The sequence below is a fragment of the Phodopus roborovskii genome, unplaced genomic scaffold, assembly GCF_943737965.1.
Source record: "Phodopus roborovskii unplaced genomic scaffold, PHOROB, whole genome shotgun sequence".
Classification (NCBI taxonomy): domain Eukaryota; kingdom Metazoa; phylum Chordata; class Mammalia; order Rodentia; family Cricetidae; genus Phodopus; species Phodopus roborovskii.
In genome coordinates, this window is record NW_026126588.1 from 18429697 (window position 1) to 18449333 (window position 19637).

General features: G+C 47.1%; 1 protein-coding gene and 1 non-coding gene across 2 annotated transcripts in view; both read left to right on the top strand.

Annotated features, from left to right (window-relative positions):
• The window catches only part of Plekhb2 (pleckstrin homology domain containing B2), a 30113-nt gene extending 11804 nt beyond the window's left edge, over positions 1-18309 (top strand). Inside the window, exons 3-8 of the mRNA XM_051204278.1 lie at positions 517-669; positions 1206-1308; positions 4819-4858; positions 6331-6420; positions 9541-9646; positions 15462-18309. Of these exons, the coding sequence (XP_051060235.1) occupies positions 517-669; positions 1206-1308; positions 4819-4858; positions 6331-6420; positions 9541-9646; positions 15462-15598 (629 nt within the window). The 3' untranslated portion in view covers positions 15599-18309. The remainder of the gene's footprint in view (positions 1-516; positions 670-1205; positions 1309-4818; positions 4859-6330; positions 6421-9540; positions 9647-15461) is intronic.
• LOC127236821 (U1 spliceosomal RNA) lies at positions 11313-11469 on the top strand. Its single transcript, XR_007835803.1, has one exon. It is a non-coding gene; the product is annotated as a U1 spliceosomal RNA (small nuclear RNA).
• Positions 18310-19637: the final 1328 nt, after the last annotated feature.

Genomic DNA, 19637 nt, shown 5'->3' on the forward strand with positions numbered 1-19637 from the left:
CCATAGCTGCTGTGTTCATGAGTACGTTGGCCGTGTGTACCCTGTTGCAGATCCCAGGATTCCACCCAGGGTAATGAAAAGAACGCCTTCTCAGAGCAGTGAGCAACTTAGAAAATATTTCTTCTCTATCTTTAGGCTCGACTTCTCTAGCTGGTGGGTCGGCCAGTTGAATGCTAGTTGTCACCTGCTGCATATTCCCAGTGGCCTGTGTATCCAGACAGCAGGGTCCCACAGAGCCCTTCTCCATCCTTTGGCTTTTACATGTGTCCTGTCCCTCTCCCGTGATGCTCCCTTGGAGGGGCACAGTCTTAATTTGCAGTCTACCTTTTCTTGTTTATTGCTCGACTTGGGCTTTGCTTGACAGCCTTCCTGTGCTTGCACTGTTAAAGTAGGAGTGGTCAGACCATGTCTGTTTCCATCAGTTCTGTGGGGGTGGCCAGTGTCCTCTGCCTGCCATGCACTGGGGACAACCTTTATTGATTTAAGCCAAAGACAACTTCCCCGGATTCCCTCCAGGTACCATTTTGAAGCGCTGGAAGAAGAATTGGTTTGACCTGTGGTCCGATGGTCACCTGCTCTACTATGATGATCAGACTCGGCAGAGCATAGAGGACAAGGTCCACATGCCAGTGGACTGCATCAATATCCGCATGGGCCATGAGTGCCGGGGTAAGCGGTGCCCAGAACGCCATGCCTCCCTTCCTTAATGAGTCCGCTTCCAATATCAAACTGGGCGCTGTCCAGGCAGACAGAGTGGGGGTTGGGCACTCACGCCATGATAGATGGATTTTTTCCCCCCATTGATGTTGGACCCAGCATGCATCCCCTCATCGTTGGAAAAGGAACTAGACCGCTAGCAACCCCAAGAAAGGTGGAACCCCTCTTACTTAGGTCATGCTGATTTCCTGACTTAGACACTGGGTTTATGCTGTCATCTCTGGTCAGTCTCTTGAAACCACGATGAAGTACCTCGGATGCTGGGGTCAGTCATCCTTTATGCTTACTTTACAGGGAACAAATGGCGTCTTCCTAGCCAGCTTGCTTGCTTCTCGTTTGATCTTAGGCCCCAGGTTATCTCCCCATGTAGCGCTATACTGTCCTGTTCTTCACGTCTGTGGGTTGTTATTTCTAAGAGTATGTAAGGCGGAAAAACGAACAAAAAGACAAGCTACGGCGTGGGCCTTCATTCTGCGTGTTTCTCCTAGATATCCAGCCTCCAGATGGGAAGCCCAGAGACTGTCTGCTGCAGATCGTCTGCCGAGACGGGAAAACCATCAGTCTCTGTGCAGAGAGCACAGACGATTGCCTGTGAGTTTTGATTTCATTTCGATTCATTAGTTGACAAAGTATTTTCTGCTCTGGTTTCCACTTGTCAGGAAGTGTGTGTGTGTGTGTGTGTACATGTATAATATACATGCCTGTGTGCATGTATGCCACGGCAGGGATAGAGGTCAGAAGACATTATCGGTATCGGTCCTCACCTTTCACCTTGTTTTTGAGACAGGGTCTTGTCTGTTTTTCATTGTATTTTCCCATGAGCTCAGAGGTTCTCCGTCTCCATTTCTCATTTCCCCGTAGGAGTGCTGGGTTATATATCTTAGTGCTACACATCGGAATTTTTTTACATGAGTTCTGGGGATTCAAACCGAGGCCCCTGTGCTTTGATGGCCAACACATTTATCCACTGAGCCATCACCCTAGCCCCCTTTATTCTGATTTCTGTCCCTCTTGCTCAAGCAGTGTGGTGGTTTGGATAAAAATGCTCCCTCCCGCAAACTCAGATATTTGAATGCTTAGTCATTAGGGAGGGGCACTATTTGAAAAAAAGATTAGGAGGTGTGGCCTCGTTGGAGGAACTGTCTGGGGGTGGGGGTGGGGGGCAGTTCGAGCTTTGAAGTTTCAAAAGCCCATGCCAGGCTGTCTCTGCCTCTGTGGATCAGGATGGAGATCTCAGCTACTCCCTAGCGCCATCTGCCTGCTGCTGTGATCCCCTCCCATGATGATAACGGACTAAACCTCTGAAGCTATAAGCAAGCCCCCAATTAAATACTTATTCTTTTTTTAAGACTGAGAGTTGCCACGGTCATGGTGTCTCTTCACAACAATAGAAAAGTGACTAAGACAGGCAGGATCCCATAGGGAATGGCGAAACCCATTAGCAGCCGCTTTGTGCTATTCATTGATAGACTCATACTAGCCTGGTACGAGAGAGAGAGAGAGAGAGAGAGAGAGAGAGAGAGAGAGAGAGAGAGAGAGAGAGAGACTGATTGACTATGTAGCCCTGGCTGGCTTAGAACTCTCTGTGTACCTCAAACACGACAGAGATCCATTTACCATGGCCGCCCTGTTGTGGTATTAAAGGTATGTTTCACAATGCCTGGATAGGCTTTCTTAGGGTTTATTTTTACATTTTTAATTAAAATTGATGTGTGTGTGTGTGTGTGTGTGTGTGTGTGGCCTCCGCCTCTGTTGTCACACAGCCTTCTCCTGTTGCATCTGTGCCCACACTGGTCATGTTGGACTGAGAGTTTACCGCCTTTTCATTTGATTTCATGTGGAAAGACCCTATGTCCTGGTGAGTCACGCCCATGGGCACTGGGGACGGTAACTTCAGCATGTCTCTTGAAGGCACATAGTTCAATCCATTATAGAGACTTCTGAGGAAAGATGGGGAAATAAGCATGGATTGTCTTCTCCGTCTGTCTGTCTGTCTGTCCGTCCGTCCGTCCGTCCGTCCGTCCGTCCATCCATCCATCCATCCATCCAATGGGTGCTCTCTGTGGCTGAGCACTTCATTACGAATCATCCTCTAGAAATATTTACAGACGCTACAAGAGAAGCAGGCCATGCTCGGGTACACCTGTCAACCCAGCACTTGAGAGGTTGGGGTGGGAGGGTCAGGAGTTCAAACACAAAAAAAGGGCACAAAGGTAGCAGGGAGCATTCTCTTGGATGGCAAAAATGTTGCCAGGGTGCCGGAGTCCAGCTCCAGCGGGGTTATTGTGCCCCATGGAGGATGTGTGGTGAAAAATGAGGAGTCTGACCATCGGTTGTCTTTCAAATTGATGGCCCTGACCAGCTCGGTTCCAGTGCATTCAAGCATGAGCAGTTTTAAATAATTTCTCCAAGAATCATTACCATTTATTCATTTCAGTTTCTCTTCTTTCCTACTCCCTCGATGTCGTTGACCTTTGCCCTATACCATTGTATAGCAAGCCAACTGTTTATATCTAGCTAGGTACATCTTAGTCATACTGTTCCCTAGCCGGCAGCAAAACATGAGCCTACAAAGTAAGGGATTTGAGCCCTGTGGTTAATTCTTAACGGTATGAGATCAGCTGAATATATCACAATGCCTTGAGTATCATTTTCATGTGTATAACAGTTTCTGAGCAATCTGTATGTCACTTTTATTGTATCCTTTATAAGTTCTCAAAACAGTAATGATTAATACCCAACTCTTTACCTATTGAGACTATGTTTCTTTATTCTTCCTGGCAATTTCCAAGTGTACTTCTTTAAGAGAAACTAGGAGTTTTAGATACCTTCATGGATACTTTGATATTGGAAAAGTATCTGTGTGTTCTAGTACCAGAGAAATGTCTGACCTTTCGTGTCCTATCTCTTTTGTGTTCCTATAAGGTTTTTAATGTCATCTTTTGAGAAACCATTTTCTTGGTTCGTAAGTTCTTTGGAATATATTTATCTCTTTTTTGGAACCGAATAAGCATCAACCTTAGTGAGTCCCTCCTGCTTCCTCAGAATGACTGCAGCCAGGGATGGCTGGAGAAACCGGTTTCTGTAACAGATCAGAGAAATTTAGCTTTTCTGTAGACGCATAGCAAAAGTTAGAGAAGCCGAAGGCCATGAGCGCCCTAAGGTCAGCGCAGGGGTTTGCAGTATTGTCTCCGTGGGTCCTTGCCCAGTGGATGCGATTCTCCAAAGGGCCTTGCCATCTAAGGAGCTACACACCGATGTGCTATTCCCTAGGATGGCTTCTGCCACTGGTGTGCTGGCTGGTTTTATTGCTGGACACTGGATGGGAGGGAGCCTGGCCTGAGAAAAGCCGCGCTCCTCCATGGTCTGTGCATCAGCCCCTGCTGCAGGTTCCTGCCCTCTCTCTAGAGTTTTGCCCTACCCGTTTTGATGCAGAAACATTATATGGAAATAAACCCTTTCCTCCCCAGGTGTCTTTGGGTCATGGAGTTTCATCACAGCTGTAGTACACCTAACTAAGACAGTTGAAATCTCTTCATACCATAGGGCATAGAATAGCCATTAAAATGATGTAGAGACTAAGTGTGTTGGCATACACCCGAATCCCCATACTCCATAGGCGGAGGTGGGAGGATCTTGAATTTGGGGTCAGCGGGGGTTACACAGTGGGTTTCCAGCCAGTGCCGGCTACTGACGAGACAGCTTACATGCATTAATAAGAAGAAAATATTAAATGCTGTCCATTATGCTTTTAACGGTATAGACTATAAATCTGTTCTTTAAATAGACAGACATGTTTTATTGGTTCCTGTCTCGAGCAGATGGTTTGTAGGTCTTGGGGTAAGGCCTGGTTTTGTTTTATTTTGTTTATTGTGGTGTGGGTGGGGTGGTAGGAGACAGGGTCTTAGTCTGCAGCACACACAGATTTGCCTCAGCTCATGGTAGTTAGTAGGCCTCCTGTTTAGGTCTCCCAGGTGCTGGGATTACAGGCTAGATGTCTCTCTATAAACAAGCCTTTTCAGGAATGCTGATGCTAGCCAGGATTTAAGACTCGTTGGAATGTTGGGTTACCTCAGAGTACCCTGTTTTTATTTTCTCCAGGGCATGGAAGTTTACACTGCAGGATTCCAGAACAAACACAGTAAGTTGCCCAGGGTGGCTCCAGCCCGGTTTGCACCTCCTGGGTCTGTGTAGCAAACTGGAGGACAGGAGGTAGGGAGAAGGAAATGAAAGGGGCGGGGTCTCCTGGGGAGAAGGAAATGAAAGGGGCGGGGTCTCCTGGGGAGAAGGAAATGGAATGGAAGGGGCCGGGTCTCCTGGGGAGAAGGAAATGGAAGGGGCCTCCTTCCAAGCCCTGCTCCGTGAACTGAACAGGGTGTGATCATGCTAGATTTTGAGAGGGGGTACCTGTTGTCTCTGAGTGTGAAGTTTCCCCCATAGACCCACCTGTTTGAACATGTGTCCCAGCTGGTGGAGCAGTTTGGGGACCTTAAACAACCTTTAGGAGGATAGGGGTCAACGGGGGTCCCCGGGGGCGGGCCGTGAGCCTGCCCCCACCCTATTCGGTCCTGATGCAATGGCATGACCTGCTGCCTCCTGCTTTTGACACCTCGTCCTCCCTGCCTGCCTGCTGCCGTGCCTTGCCGCGTGTGATGGGCTGTCTCCCTCTAGAACTGGAAACCAGACCAAACTCTTTCTCCTCTGAGTTGTCCTCACTGGGTTATTTTGCCAGAGTAGCGAGAAAGTAGCCTTGACAAGGTCCCTCCTGCTATGGCAGGAGGCTTTGGTCTCCTCTTCCGGGTTCAGGTCACCGTGGATTCTGCTGTATTTTGAAGTAAAGGTTCAAAGAGAACCATGGAGCCCCCGTTATCCATAAGATCTCAGCCTCTTATGAAACCAAAGCCTTCCTGTCCTTGTCTCTGATTCTATTTCTGACCTCAGGAGACACAGAAACCATAAACTGCTGTAACCCTGGCAGAGCCTCCTGTGTCCAAGACTTTTGTGGTCACCATTTTTATTCTTAGATGGGGCTCTGTTTTGTTTTTGCAATACCTTTGAAGGAAGAAAAGGAAAAAAGTAGATAAGCTTACAGAAGAATTTGTGCAGGTCACAGACCTCAGTCCTCTGCCCCTGCAGCCAGAGATACTTCTCCTCTAAGCTCGCTGCAGACCCGGGTTGTCTTTGTTTTGTGAACAGACCCCCATGAAATGAGTATTACTGGTCCATATAGTCAGCAAAATTCCACCCAGTGCAATTCTTTGTGTGGGATTTTTAAAAAGAGCCCCCCCCCCCCTTTCGCTGGAGCACAGTTTTTGAACGACAGGGAAGAGCATGCTCATGGCACACTTCTGATTGTGGCCGGATGGACCGATAAGAGAGGTGACTCTTGGTCTAAACGGCATTTGACAACCGTGAGGCCCCTGGCATCTTCCTAGGCCAGGAGCGCTCGCTCTGTCCTGGCAGGAGGCTAAGCCAGGACTGGCCACCTTGCTGCTGCACTTAGAGGGTGTTTTAGCGAGGCTGGAAGCTACCCCTGGACCAGCAGGAGGCCCTTCCTTCTTAGAGAGCTGATCATTGCTTTGCTGAGTAAATGTGCTCTCTTGTCTCACACAGGCTTATGTTGGCTCAGCAATCCTGTCTGAAGAGACTGCCGTGGCCGCCTCTCCACCCACCTATGCTGCCTATGCTGCACCGACCCCTGAGGTAGGGAGCAGATCTGAGCAGAGACCCTGCAAGCTGGAGGCTGGGCTCTCTGCTGCTTTGCCGTTTTTGTGTTTGGTTGTGGTTTTGTTCTTGACCTTGAGTCCGTATCAGGGAAATTAGAACCACACTCTAAATCTTTCCTTGTTATCACATCTTATTAGAGCTGGTGGTGTAGCTCAGTTGACAGTGTGTTTGCCTGGGAAACTGGAGGCCCTGGGTTCAGTCCCCAGCACTGCATAAGCTGGGGGTGGCAATGCATACTCTGGGCTCTCTCACTTGGGAGGCGGAGACAGGACAATCAGGAGATCAGAATCATTCTTGGCTACATAGGAGGCTAGGCTTAAGCTAGAAATTCTGTCTCAAAGTAAACAAAAATCTTTGTGTGTATTTTCATATTCAAATATTTTGTCTGTAAAGTTTTTTTTTGTCCTTTTGTGGGTGATGGAGCTTGAACTCAAAGCTAGGTAAGTTCTTTTCCACAGAGATCTCACCCACTATTTATAGACTTACTTATTAATTAAAGGATATATATATATATATATACATATATATATAAATATATTCTTTATATAAACACATTTATTTGTGTGTCTATGAGTATCAGTATATGTGTATGTATGAGCATGTGAATGTGTGTGTGTGTATGAGTGTGTGTGTGTGTGTGTGTGTGTGTGTGTGTGTAGTGCCTACACGCCACAGTAAGCAGGTAGAGGTCGTAGGACAACTTGTAGAAGTTGGTTCTCCCCTTCCATTGTGTGAGTCATCCAGATTAAACTCAGGTCCTTGGGCTGGGAGGCAAGCGCCTTTATCCGATGAGCCATCTGGCCAGGCCTGAGTCTGTTCATCTATGTTTACTGCGAAGTCTTGCAAGGATTTTGACAGAAGCTCCTGTAAGCCGATGGATCACGTTTAGAGAGAAGTGTTGTCTCCTTCCCTGAGCTTTGTGAGCTTCTCTGTTTGTCTCCTCTTTGCTTTTATTCTTGGTTTTTGTCAGCGTTTTACCGTTTTTCAGCATCGTCATTTTATACATGATTGCTAGATGTCTAAGTGTTTCATTATTTTCAAGTGGTTGTATTCTGTAAACTCTTGGTCGTTTTCCCTCAACTTCCCAAGTTCTGGGATTACAGGTGTGTAGGAGCATTGTGCCCTGGCTAGTTTTAAAATCTGTATTCTTTATGTTTTCTTGTGCAGTGAAGTAGTAAGGTGCAGGATTTCTCTGTGTAACAGCTCTGGCTGTTTTAGAACTCGCTTTGTAGACCAGGCTGGCCTTGAACTCATAGAAATCCTCCTGCCTCTTCCTCCCTAGTGCTGAGATTAGAGGGATGAGCCACCACCACCTGGCTAAATTTGTATTTTTTGTGTCTTAATATATAAAAATATGAATATATTTTATACTGATTTTTCTTATAAATTTTTATTTGGGGTAGCATTTTTATTTTTTCCACATAATTTATATTCATTTCATAACTACTAAGTAAAACATTTTTATAATAGTTATTTTAAAGCTCTTTTATGGGGCTGGAGAGATGGCTCAGACGTTAAAAGTGCTGGCTGCTCTTCCAGAGGTCCTGAGTTCAGTTTCCAGCAACCACATGGTGGCTCACAACCATCTGTAATGAGATCTGGCGCCCTCTTCTGGCCTGCAGGCATACATGCAGACAGAACACTGCATACATAATAAATAAATAAATTTTAAAAACAAACAAACAGAAAACAACTCCGGAGCTGAGTGTGGTGGTGCACACCTTTAATCTTTGTACTCAGAAAGCAGAACCACACAGATTGAGGCCAGCCTGGCCTACATAAAGGGTTCTAGGCCAACAAGTAGACTTGCAAAACAACAACAAAAATACCTTGTTCAGTGAGAGACCCTGTCTCAAGGGAATAAGGTATGGAGAGAGAGCTAGAGCAGAGAATCCAGTATCTTCTTCCTGTATGGGTGTTTTATGTTGTCATTCTGTTTAAGCTCTTGGCCCTTTGTGTGAAAAATGATTGTTGACCAGAACCTTGACATTTGAAACCCTGTGAGATTCTGAGCTTTATTTTAATCATGTGTTTGGGTGGATCTCCTGCCAAGTGGGAATAGAAGTCCAGTTTCTCACCCACAGCCAGGGCTGGGTTCCAGCTCAGGAGTTTAGGTTTCTCCGACCCCCTGTGTCTGAGACACACGGACAGGTGCATGGCTTCCATCGAGCGGACTCACTCCCCGTCAGGCCTTTATTGATTCCAAGGGGACGAGAGGGGCAGATTGCTCCTACTCAGCCACGGTGGACTTTGGCTCACTCCATGGTCTGCTGCTTGGTAGGCAGGTGTCCTGTCATCTGACAGGGATGAAGTCACCTGCTCCTCACCCGTCCTATTCTGGCTGTACTCTAAGGAAACAGGAGAGGCTTGTAGCCGCTGAGCATGCCATTTAGGGTGTTCACCTCTGACCTTTGGTGATAGGAGTAGGGAGTTCCTACAGGTGGTTCTTACATAATTGCATGGGTGGAGGAGTTACTGTCTGAAAATACTCCCTCTTGCTAGGCTGTCTTTTCTTTGATTCTTTGGGCAGAGAAAGCAGACTTTTCCTGGGGCCTTTTTAAAAAGAAAAATTAAGTTTTATTTTATGTGCATTGGCATCAGATCCCCCAGGTGTGAGCTGCCATGTGGGTGCTGGGATCTGAACCCAGGTCCTCTGGAAGAGCAGTCAATGCTCTTAACCACTGGACCATCTCTCCAGCCCCATCCTGGGGCTTTTTTTTTTTTGGTCTGTACTCATTGGGATTTCTGAGTTACTAGCTTCTCCATGATCCAATATAGGACACACTATGGCGTGCCTGTTGAGGTCCGCAAACACCATGTATGTGTGCATATGTATGTGTGAATGTAAATAAAAATACAATCACATCATTCTTCTCCCTCCTTCCTCCCCCAATACCTCCCATTTGTGTCACCCTACTGCATCCCCACGCTCCCCTGCCCCTGCTCAGAGAACCCTTACTCATCCCTTCCACAGTGTGAGTTTCAGGGCAGAATGCGTGTCATCATCGGGCTTAGTGGCAGACCCCTTTACCCCCCTAGCCATATCCCCTGCCCCTCAAAATTGTATTTCTCACAGGATTTTTCTCTTTTTTTCAGGTCTATGGCTATGGTCCATACAGTGGCGCATACCCAGCAGGAACTCAAGTTGTCTATGCTCCCAACGGGCAGGCGTATGCTGTGCGATACCAGTACCCATATGCAGGTAACTAACTCACGCTGGCTGCTTTCTGCCTACAGTGGGGGGCAAAGGGGACTCTTTTTTTTTTTTTCAGTTTGAAGTTAAGTGAGCTGTGCTTTCTATTTGGAGACGCCCGAATCACTTTGTCACTCAGATTTTTGCTTTTGTTTTCTTTATAGTCTTTTGGACTACTTTTGCGGTGCTGGAGTAATTTAATCTTTAAAAAAATTACACTTCATTTATTTTGTGTGCGTGCCTCATAGATACGTGTGTGCGGATGGATGTGTTTCACAGTTCACGAGGGGAAGTCATAGGACAACTTGAGGGGCAACCCATTGTTATGTACCTCAGGGTGATGTTGGGCCTTTGCTTGGGAATCTTTTGGAAAATGCTTGTCCTTGGCTAGAGCAGGTTCTGCTTCATTTCTTCAGACTTGAAATCTAGAGGACGTCTGGTGTGTACAAAGTCCCAGCATGATATAAAACTGGTTGTTGTAGAGGCAGGAGGTTTTGCTCAGCTGTGGAGTAAGTTCGGGGCTGTCCTGGATGACATGAGCGATGTCTCAAAAGAAGCGAACAGGAAAAGGAGGATGAAGGAGAAGAAAATCCAGGAGACTTATGGTTATTTGTTTTGGGACAGGGTCTCACTATGTATCCCAGATTGAGTTCCACTTTGAGTTTCTCCTCTCTGGTCCCTTGAGTGCCGGAGTTACTGGTGTGAGCTACTGGGCTGGGTAGTAACGAAAAAGAAAACAGATCTCCGGGAAAGTTAATGTTGCAACCCAGGCTTGTGCTGAAAGAGATAAGGAGACTAAAAAGTGGCCTGCGGGGCCCACACTGGGATAAAGGCAAGGGTGCCCTAGGCCAAAAGACCCCACCCAGCTGGTAAGGAACAAACAAAAGCTACTGCAGATGTGACTCTGACTCCAGTAGACTAGGTGACTCGGTTTCTTATCAAAGTGACAACTGGCAGCCTGGATCCTCAGGGCGCTGGCTCTAGAGTCCTGACAGATTCATGAGTAAAAGGGTTGTTGAATCCTCTTCCATGGTTACAGAGAGCCACTAAGGCCAAGCATGTGGGAAGGAAGTCTTTGCTTGGAGGCCCTGAGAGGCTCTTGTGTGAAGATGTGGAAGTGAGGAGGGGAGAGAGAGAGAGACAGAGACAGACAGAGAGAGAGAGAGAGAGAGAGAAAGAGAGAGAGAGAGAGATCTTACAGGCAGCAAGGTTGGAGGGGCAGAACCACCTAAGTATGAAAATATGAACCGTGGGATTGGGATTTGCTATTTGGTCTTGCTTTGGTCCAGTATTTCCTCATAATCCCCATTTCCTGCCTTTAGGTATGGTGATACATGCTCTGTGCCATTATACAACAGTAGTGTTATTTACTGTTAGGAGAATCCCTGGAGTCTCCAAGGAGACTTTGGAATTTTAAACAGCGTTGAGACTGAAAGACTTTGGGGACTTTCAGAGTCGTTAGATACAATGAGGTTTGTATTATAACGTGTCCGTGAGACTGAGGGGGTCGGGGAGTGGAGTGCGGTGGTTCAAATGAGGTGCTTCCCGTATTCCCAGTTGAATACTTGGCTCGCAGGTGGTGGCACTGTTCAGGGAGGGTTAGGGGCTGGGGCCTTGCAGGAGAAAATGCATCACTGCCTGCCGGTGAGGTTAGAGGTTTTAAAAGCCTCATGCCATACTCGCCTGGCAGGGGAAATACCGTAATCGTGAAGGTGGCTTTCCTAGGGCAAGGCTTATCTGTTGCGCTCCAATTGTGCACCCCTGCGATTTCCCCAAATTCGGGAAAGTCGACTGTATAATCTGTGGTGGGGGGATGCTTTGTACTTTCCCCTGAAGAAAAAGGAGGAGGAGGAGAAGGAAGAAGTAGAAGGAGAAAGAATTAGAGGAAGAAGAAATAAATAGATGCCTCATGCCATGTCTAATTCACTGCCTGCTTCATGCTTGCATTCTGAGATGTGAGCTCGAAGCTGTTCCTGGTGCTTGCTGCCATGCTTCCCGTGTGACGGTGATGGACTCTTATCCCTCTGGGACCATAAGCCCAATTGCACCTTCCTCCAGCAGGTTGTTTTCGGCCACGGTGTTTCATCACAGCAACAGGAAAGTAGTTAAGACACCACGGCCTCGTTAAGAAAGACTTGGTGATTTTTGTCCTCATAGTACATGGGTCACCTCTGGGCATCAGGCAGAGTTGGCATCAGTTTTTTGTTTTGCTTTTTGAAACAGGATTTCTCTGCAGCTTTGGAGCCTGTCCTGGAACTCACTCTGGCCTCGAACTCACAGAGATCTGCCCGTCTCTGCCTCCCCAGTGCTGGGATTAAAGGTGTGTGCCACCAACGCCCAGCTGGCATCAGTTTTGTTCATCAAAGGTGCTTGTAAGAAGTGTCGGGGATAAGGTGGTTGGGATGGCTGAGTGGGTATAGGCGCCTTCCACCAAGCTTGGCAACGTGAGTTCAGTTCCTAAGATCACACCGTGCAAGGAGAAAGCCAACTCCCCCAGATTGTTCTCTGACTCCTGTGCGTGCTCTGTGGTGCATGCCTAGCCCCCAAATAAATAAACAGTTTTTAAAAATTATTTACTTGTTACATCCCAATCCCAGTTCCCCCTCCCTCCCACTCCCTCTGAACAGTTATTTATTTATTTATTTATTTAAGTGACGGAGTTTCGGTTCTAGAGTGAGCCAGCAAGAAATTCTCTTGCTGATTCCCTGTTTTCTTTATTGGTGAGGAGGAGAGTTTTCCCTCAGCTCTCTCCTCTTCTCTCTTTTTGAAAATTAGGTTATTTTAAATTATCTGTGTGTGGGTGGATAGTGTACACATGGCTGAAGAGGCCAGAGGTTTCGGGGCTCCCAGAGTTGGAGTTATAGGCAGCTGTGAACCAATGAACCTGAATACTGGGAACCAAGCTCAGATCCGAGCACTAAGGCATCTCTCCAAATTCACCCCCTCTAACTAACTCCCTTAGTTTTCTCTACAGATATCTAGCTGTTACCATGCACAATTAAGACGCTTCTGGTTTGTTGCCAGTACTTCCGGCGGTGTTAGGATTCATGGTGACTCATGGCAAGTCCCAGTTGGGGACTAGTGAGTCCCACCCACCCGCTTCACCGGTGGCCTAAGCTGCTTTCCACTTACTTTCATCTGGGGCTTCTTTAATGTTACATGGATGAGTCTATGTGTTGTGTTAGTCAGTGGTCCAGCCTGCTGTGCTCTTATAGGACTGTATCATTTGAGCAGCGAGGCTGTTGGGACTGGTGGAGGAGGAAATGGGGTGAGGAGGCAGAGAGAGGGAGGAGGCGGCACAGGATGGATGGCTGGATGGCCGTGGTACTGTGAGAGGAAGCAATAGCTTAGAATTCCCCAGGTTAGAGTGCAGGCAGGCGCATTTGTAGCTTCTTGTGATGCATTTTAGCAATTTGGACAAGAAGATTCCCACCCCCACCCTCCCCGCCCATGCTCTTCTGGGTTTCTTGGAGCCTACATAATTCATTCTGCAAAATCGTAAGAGTATGCATGACATTCTTGGTTGTAGATTAAGGATGTGAAGATGGTATCTTTTGGTTCTTCTGGCTCCTGGGCTCCATAGTTCTGGCACCATGTGTGTACAGGCCACATTCTTTGCACTCTTTGATGATATCTCTGATGTTGGGACCTTTGAAGTTCCCCGGTATCCTCGATGCTGAAGAAGTGACTGTTTTGGCGCTGGGAGTATTGAGAGGAAGGTGCACATAGCTCACACTGTGAATGAGACGCCTCTTTTCAATATTTTAGCTTAGGCATGAGTGTAGTCAAAAAGTCTGTAACAGAGTCAGGGCAGTGACCTCATCAAAAAAGCCAATTAACCCTCAGGAGAGACCTGTCTTGGCATTTGATGGTGGCTTAACTGGTGCACGGTGAAAAACCCCAAGGGCCGTGGCTGCAGGTATGAGCCACCATGCCTGGCTGCTGACTCATCTTTCATTAGGCTTTGCCCTGTTTCTCCCACGGTCTTCCCATTTGTCTGTCATCCCAGCAGGCACGATGGGGAGGGCTGCCATGGAAACCAGAGGCAGACCTCCGGTAGCGGGGTAGCTTTATCGCGTAGGATCAGGCCCTGTTTATCGGTGCTCTGATCTTTGCACTGTTAAGGGGTTTGGACCTGGCAAGCAGAGGACCCTGATCTGTCAGTAAGTCCTTAGGAAGAGGCGCGTGTAAGGTTCCCGGGCCTCTAGCTGGCCCCGTCACCGTCTGTTCAGAGCTCAGTATTGATGCTTGTACCTTCTCCTACACAGTGGAGTTCTTTCTTCCCGCTGGCAGCTGCAAGCTTGCCTCCCTCCCAAATCCCAGGCGGCCTTGAGTTTTTACTCTTCCATATCAATGCCTCCGTGGCTGGGTCACGTTTCCAGCTCCCTGGAAACCTATGAGTACGAAACTCCCTTTGTTTCCTCAGAACAGAAAGGAACTGAAGGTATCCTCCCCAGTGGTCATGTTGCTGTATTTGTCTTAGTTACTTTTCTGTTGCTGTGATGAAACACCATGACCAAGGCAACCTATACAGGAGAGTTTATTGAGTCTATGGTTTCAGAAGGCGAGTCCATGACTATCATGGAAGGGTACAGGCTCGCGTGATGCTGGAGCAGTAGCTGAGGGTTTACATCCTTATCCACAAAAAGGAGGCAGAGACTCAGGACTGCACTGGTGACACATCTTCTCCATCCAACAAGGTCACACCTTCCAGTACTTCCCAAACAGTTCAACTGGGGAGCCAGCTAGGGACCAAGTATTTAAACATGAGAACCTATGGGGGCCATCCCCATCCTCTAATAAAATTCTCCCGAAGGATGACCAGCTTCCTCCCTTTACAAGCGTGTACCACCATCCTTCTGCCTTTTAGATAGAGTCTCACTGTGTAGACCAGGCTGGCTGTGTGCTCACAGATATCTTCCTCTCCCTACCTCCCTGCTGGGATTAAAGGTGTGCACCACCATGCCAGGCCTCATGGATCATCTTTTAAAATATATATTTTTAGATTGTGTGTGTGTGTGTGTGTGTGTGTGTGTGTGTGTGTGTGTGTACCAAGTGCATGCCTGATGCTTGCAGAGATCAGAAAAGAGGATTGGATCCCCTGAACCTGGAGTTATGGATGCTTATGAGGTACCATGTGGATGCCAAGTCCTCTGCCAGAGCAACAAGTGTTCTTAGTCACTGAGCCAAGTCTCCAGACCCTCATGTCTCATCTTTTATTAATTGCAACAGTGTCTTCCTCAGCACATATGTGATGGGTTTAGAGAGGTTTGGGTTGAACTCACTGGAGCCACCCATTAACACTTTTCTGTGGGTCGTCAAAGGTCGACTGGTAAGCAAGCTGGTCACATGGAGAGTAAAGGGCATCATATAGCCAGACTTTCATTGGACTGCCAGCTCCCAGATAATGATATGGAGGCCTGTTAATTATGAAGGCTTGGCCTTAGCTTAGGCTTGTTCCCAACTAGTTTTTAAAACTCAAATTAACCCATTTATATTAATCTATGTTCTGCCACGTGGCTCCGAGCCTCTCCTTAGTACGGTGCAGTATGTCAGACTTTGCGTCTTGCTTACAAATCCCTGCCTCTCAGACCCCACCCCCCCATTCCAGTTCCTGTCTTTTCCCGGAAGTCCCTCCTATCCTCTCCTGCCTAGCCATTGGCCATTCAGCTCTTTATTAAAGCAATCAGAAGGTGCCTTAGGCAGGTGAGGAAGGACAGATACATCTTCACAGAGTGTGGTCAAATATCCCGCAACAGCACCATCTTCTCAACGATTGTCAGATTTCCAATTTATCTCAAAGATCTCTTTCTCTCTCTTATAGGAGTCTATGGACAACAGCCTGCCAATCAGGTCATCATCCGTGAGCGGTACCGAGACAATGACAGTGACCTGGCCCTGGGCATGCTTGCTGGGGCAGCCACAGGCATGGCCCTGGGCTCTCTGTTCTGGGTCTTTTAGAGCCTCCAAAGTGTCCTGTGCATCGCTTCTGTTAGTCCTGTGTGCAATAATTGATTTGCAGGGCATTTCTGTTTGTGACAAGTGTCTTTCATAGTAATTTAAATAGTTCTTTTGAAGATGGTAATCTGACGGTTGTGACTGACGGCGTGGTACCACAGAGAGGGCCTGGAAGTATGCTGTGAGTGAGATCCGGATTTCCTCAGGGTACTTGCACCGAGTCTTTCTTTGGGAGCTCATGGACGACCTTGTGTAAACACACCCATTTAAAGGAGCATTTCCTGTTTAGTTAGGTATGGTACTTAACTAAAGGATGACTTTCCCTGCTATGCCAATAATAATGCCGGTGGATGAGGATATGAGTGAGTGTGGCGAGAATTCAACTTCTTGTACATTAACTGTGAAATCCCCCCCCTTGACCTGACTGCATATTACGCTAGAGCTGTGGCCTAGTGGCTCCTGCAGGGCAGTGGTGTGAGAGCCCTATCATCCGCCCCTGCGTAGCTCCCTGGTACCTACCTATAAGATTGACTGCTCGGGACGAAAATAGAGACTCCTTCCCTTTAAAAATTATGTTTCAGGGATCTGCCCAGTTGTACCCTCTTGTTATTCTTCTGTTTGCTTTTCCCTTGAATAATTGGAAAGAGCCTCAAGGTGGGAGTTGATTTGAGCCTGAGCGTTTGAAGCTTTACCTTTAAACCCTGCTGAACGAAGAGTAGCGAGTGTCAAGTGGGTGGAGCTAGACTGTGATGTGTTTTCAGCCTTTGCTTCGGTGTATCGATTGCCGGCTCAGTCTGTCTATAGCCTATTTTTCTACTTGTAAAGGAAGTATGGTGAGGGGCTGGGGGGAAAGCCTTAGTATAATGTCCCTGTCTCAGGCCTTCTGGGTCCCAAGCTGTACGAGGACACTGTCTAACTCCTGGAGGGGCTTGTCCTTAGCCATGGTGGGGCCCTGTGGCTGTCCAGAGTGTGGGGATGAACCAGACCTGGGCGGAGACGTCTCAGGTTCTGAGTGAGAAATGAGATTGGGTAGAGTCTCAGGGGTTTGTTCTAATCCCTCGTGTTAGTGGGGACCCAGCCTCGTTTTCATTCCCGACTCGATCATGATAGGAAAGCTTAAAACATTTCTAGTCCCTGAATGTGAGATGCTCTAGGAAGCCCACAGTCCTGTTTTCTGAGGGGGGAGGGTAGGGGAAGGATGTTCCAGATATTTAAACCTTCTCTGTTCATGCATTGTAAAGCTCCCATTTCCAGCTTTGTGTCGGGCATGCTTTAAACAGTGCCTTTCACAAAGGTCTCTTAGTTCCGTTTCTCCAGCATGCTCCCGCTAGGCACACTGAATGTGCCCAGCCCAGCGCATGCGTGCTGGCAGCTTCCTCTTGGTCAGTTCAAGTCTTGAACCTATCTCCATGTGAGACAGTTGCCAAGGAGATGTGATGTTGCCCACCGTGTTTTTCTAGCCACTCCCGGAGGACTTGCTGACACAGTACTGCCCACTTCTGGCTGAAATTTGCTTTGTCATCCCTGGTAGGTGGCTGTGTACCACAACACGGTTCTGATGGTTTGTAGTGTGACCTTAGTGAATATGTTGAGTTTTACATCCTGTGTTGTAACAGTGGCCTCACAGCGCTATCATCCTTAAAGCTCCATGCTTTACTTACAAACCATTAAATTCGGTTTTTAGTGATGCATAGGGATGCTGATTTCGAATGTAGTTTCTGCGGTTCCTGGAACCAGAGAGTGTTGAGTCATGCCCCTGAAACAGAGCTATCTCCTACTGTCCCGTGCGTGTGCCCTGACGAGACCTTAGCCCCAGTGGGACTAGCTTTAACAGGCAGCCAGCGTTGAGCCTGCTCATTTCTTGCCACCAGTTGCTTGATTCTGGAATGAAATGCATTCTGGGTATGAACATGGACTCAGGCATTTCATTCCTTGGCCCCTGTCCTTTAGATGCTTTGCTTCAGCCATGTCATTTTGCACCTCTTGTCAGTCATGTGTGTCGTGAGTTTCTGGGGACTGCTTATCCAGGGTTGAGGGGCATTTCTCCACCATGGATAATTTTAAATAATGACCCCAAGGCTGGAAGAGGATGGCTGCTGACACTGTGCATGGCTGATTTCCATTGCTCTTTTTTGTTTTTGGTTTTTTTTTTTTTTTTTTTTTTTGTATTGTTTTGATTTTTTGAGACAGGTTTCTCTGTGGCTTTGGAACCTGTCTTGGAACTAGCTCTTGTAGACCAGGCTGGCCTCGAACTCACAGAGATCCGCCTGCCTCTGCCTCCCGAGTGCTGGGGTTAAAGGGGGTGCGCCACCAATGCCCGGCTCCATTGCTCTTTTCCTTGATAACAACTTTCCGCATGAAAGAGGGAAGCCAGAGGTTCAGATCTCAGATCATCACTTGTCAAGAAGGCCCAACTTTGCATATTTTATGGATCATCGGGTCCCACAGTAGCCTTTTGGAGTGTAGAAAGTTCCTGTGGTTGAGACATGATGATCCAGACTTATTTCCTACATGTGTTGTTGCTCCTATGTAACCTTTCATTTAGCCTTCTAGTTTATGTGGATGAAAGCAGAGGACACAGGCAATCTTCTTTGTGATTGCTTTTGTGTTTCTGTTATTCTGTGGTGTCTACAGAGCCTATTTTCTCCCCGTGTGTGCACATGGTATGTTTATAAATGAACTTGGTAAAATATTAAATGATCATTAACCTGAAACCGTGTTTCGTTGTGATTTCTGTTGCAGTTTTAAATTATTTGAGGGTGACTGGAGAGATAGTTGAAGTGCCTGTCCATGCAAGCATGGGGATCTGAGATCAGTTCCCTGGCACCCATGGGAATGCTGAGCTTGGCTACAGACATTTGTAATCATGGAACCGGAGCCGTGGAGAAAGGACAGCGCCCCCCCCCCCCAGAGCTTGCTGACTGGCCTTCTAGCCAACCAGCAGGTTCTGCCTTCATTGAGAGACCCTGTCGCTGAAGATAACATGGAGAGTGATAGATGGTGGCATCTGACATGAACTGCTGGTCTTCACACAAACACATACACATAAATTACTGGCCATGGTGGCACATGCCTTCAAACCCAGCCCTAATGAGGGGAAAGCAAGAATATTATAAAATTGAAGCCAGTTTGGGACCACATAGGGGGAAAAAAAATAGTAACACGTCAGCTTTTTCTGTTACCAGCAGTGAGGATTCCACTTACTCAGGACTTTTAAGTATTTAAGCACTGTCACTTCAGAAGAAGAAATGTATAATTCTTTTTAAGACTTAACTTTTATTATTTTATTTTTTGAGATGAGGTCTTACTATGTCGCCCTGGCTGTCCTGGAATTTTCTATGTAGATCAGGCTCACCTTGAACTCACAGACATCCACTTGCCTGGGTGCTAGAATGAAAGATGTGTGCCACCATGCCTGGAGTACTGTTATTTCAATTGTGTGCATTTATATGTGCATGTAGAAGAGTATGTGTGCATGGATACAGGTGACGGAGGGATTGGGTTCCCTGGAGCTGGAGTCCTAGGCGGTAAAATTCAGGTCTTCCTGCAAGAGAGTACAAGCGTTTAACCATTACACCATCTCTTCAGCTCCAGCTCCTAACTCCGTAATTCTTTTTTGTTGTTGTTTTTAGTTTTTGTTCTTATTTACTTACTTGTTTATTTTTGAGGCAGGGTTTCTCTGTGTGACAGTTCTGTCCTGGAACTTGATTTGTAGACGAGGCTGGCTTGGAACTCACACATCCATCTGCCTCTACCTCATTAGTGCTGGGATTAAAGGTGTGTGCCACCACTGCCAGCCAACTCACTAATTCTTACAGTTATCTGTAAGGGAAGTTTTGTTCAGGTTATATCTGGGAAGTCAGTAATATTAGCTCATGTCTGCATTTGTGTTACACCGTGTATGATTTGTGCAAGAGCACATGGTAGCCGGGGTGGTCACACTTTTACAATGGCTGTTAGAAAACTTCCTTGAGCAGATCAAATTGGCACAGAGTCCCTGCTAACTAATTTCTGTGGGTACTTGCATGTTCTGCATGGTTGA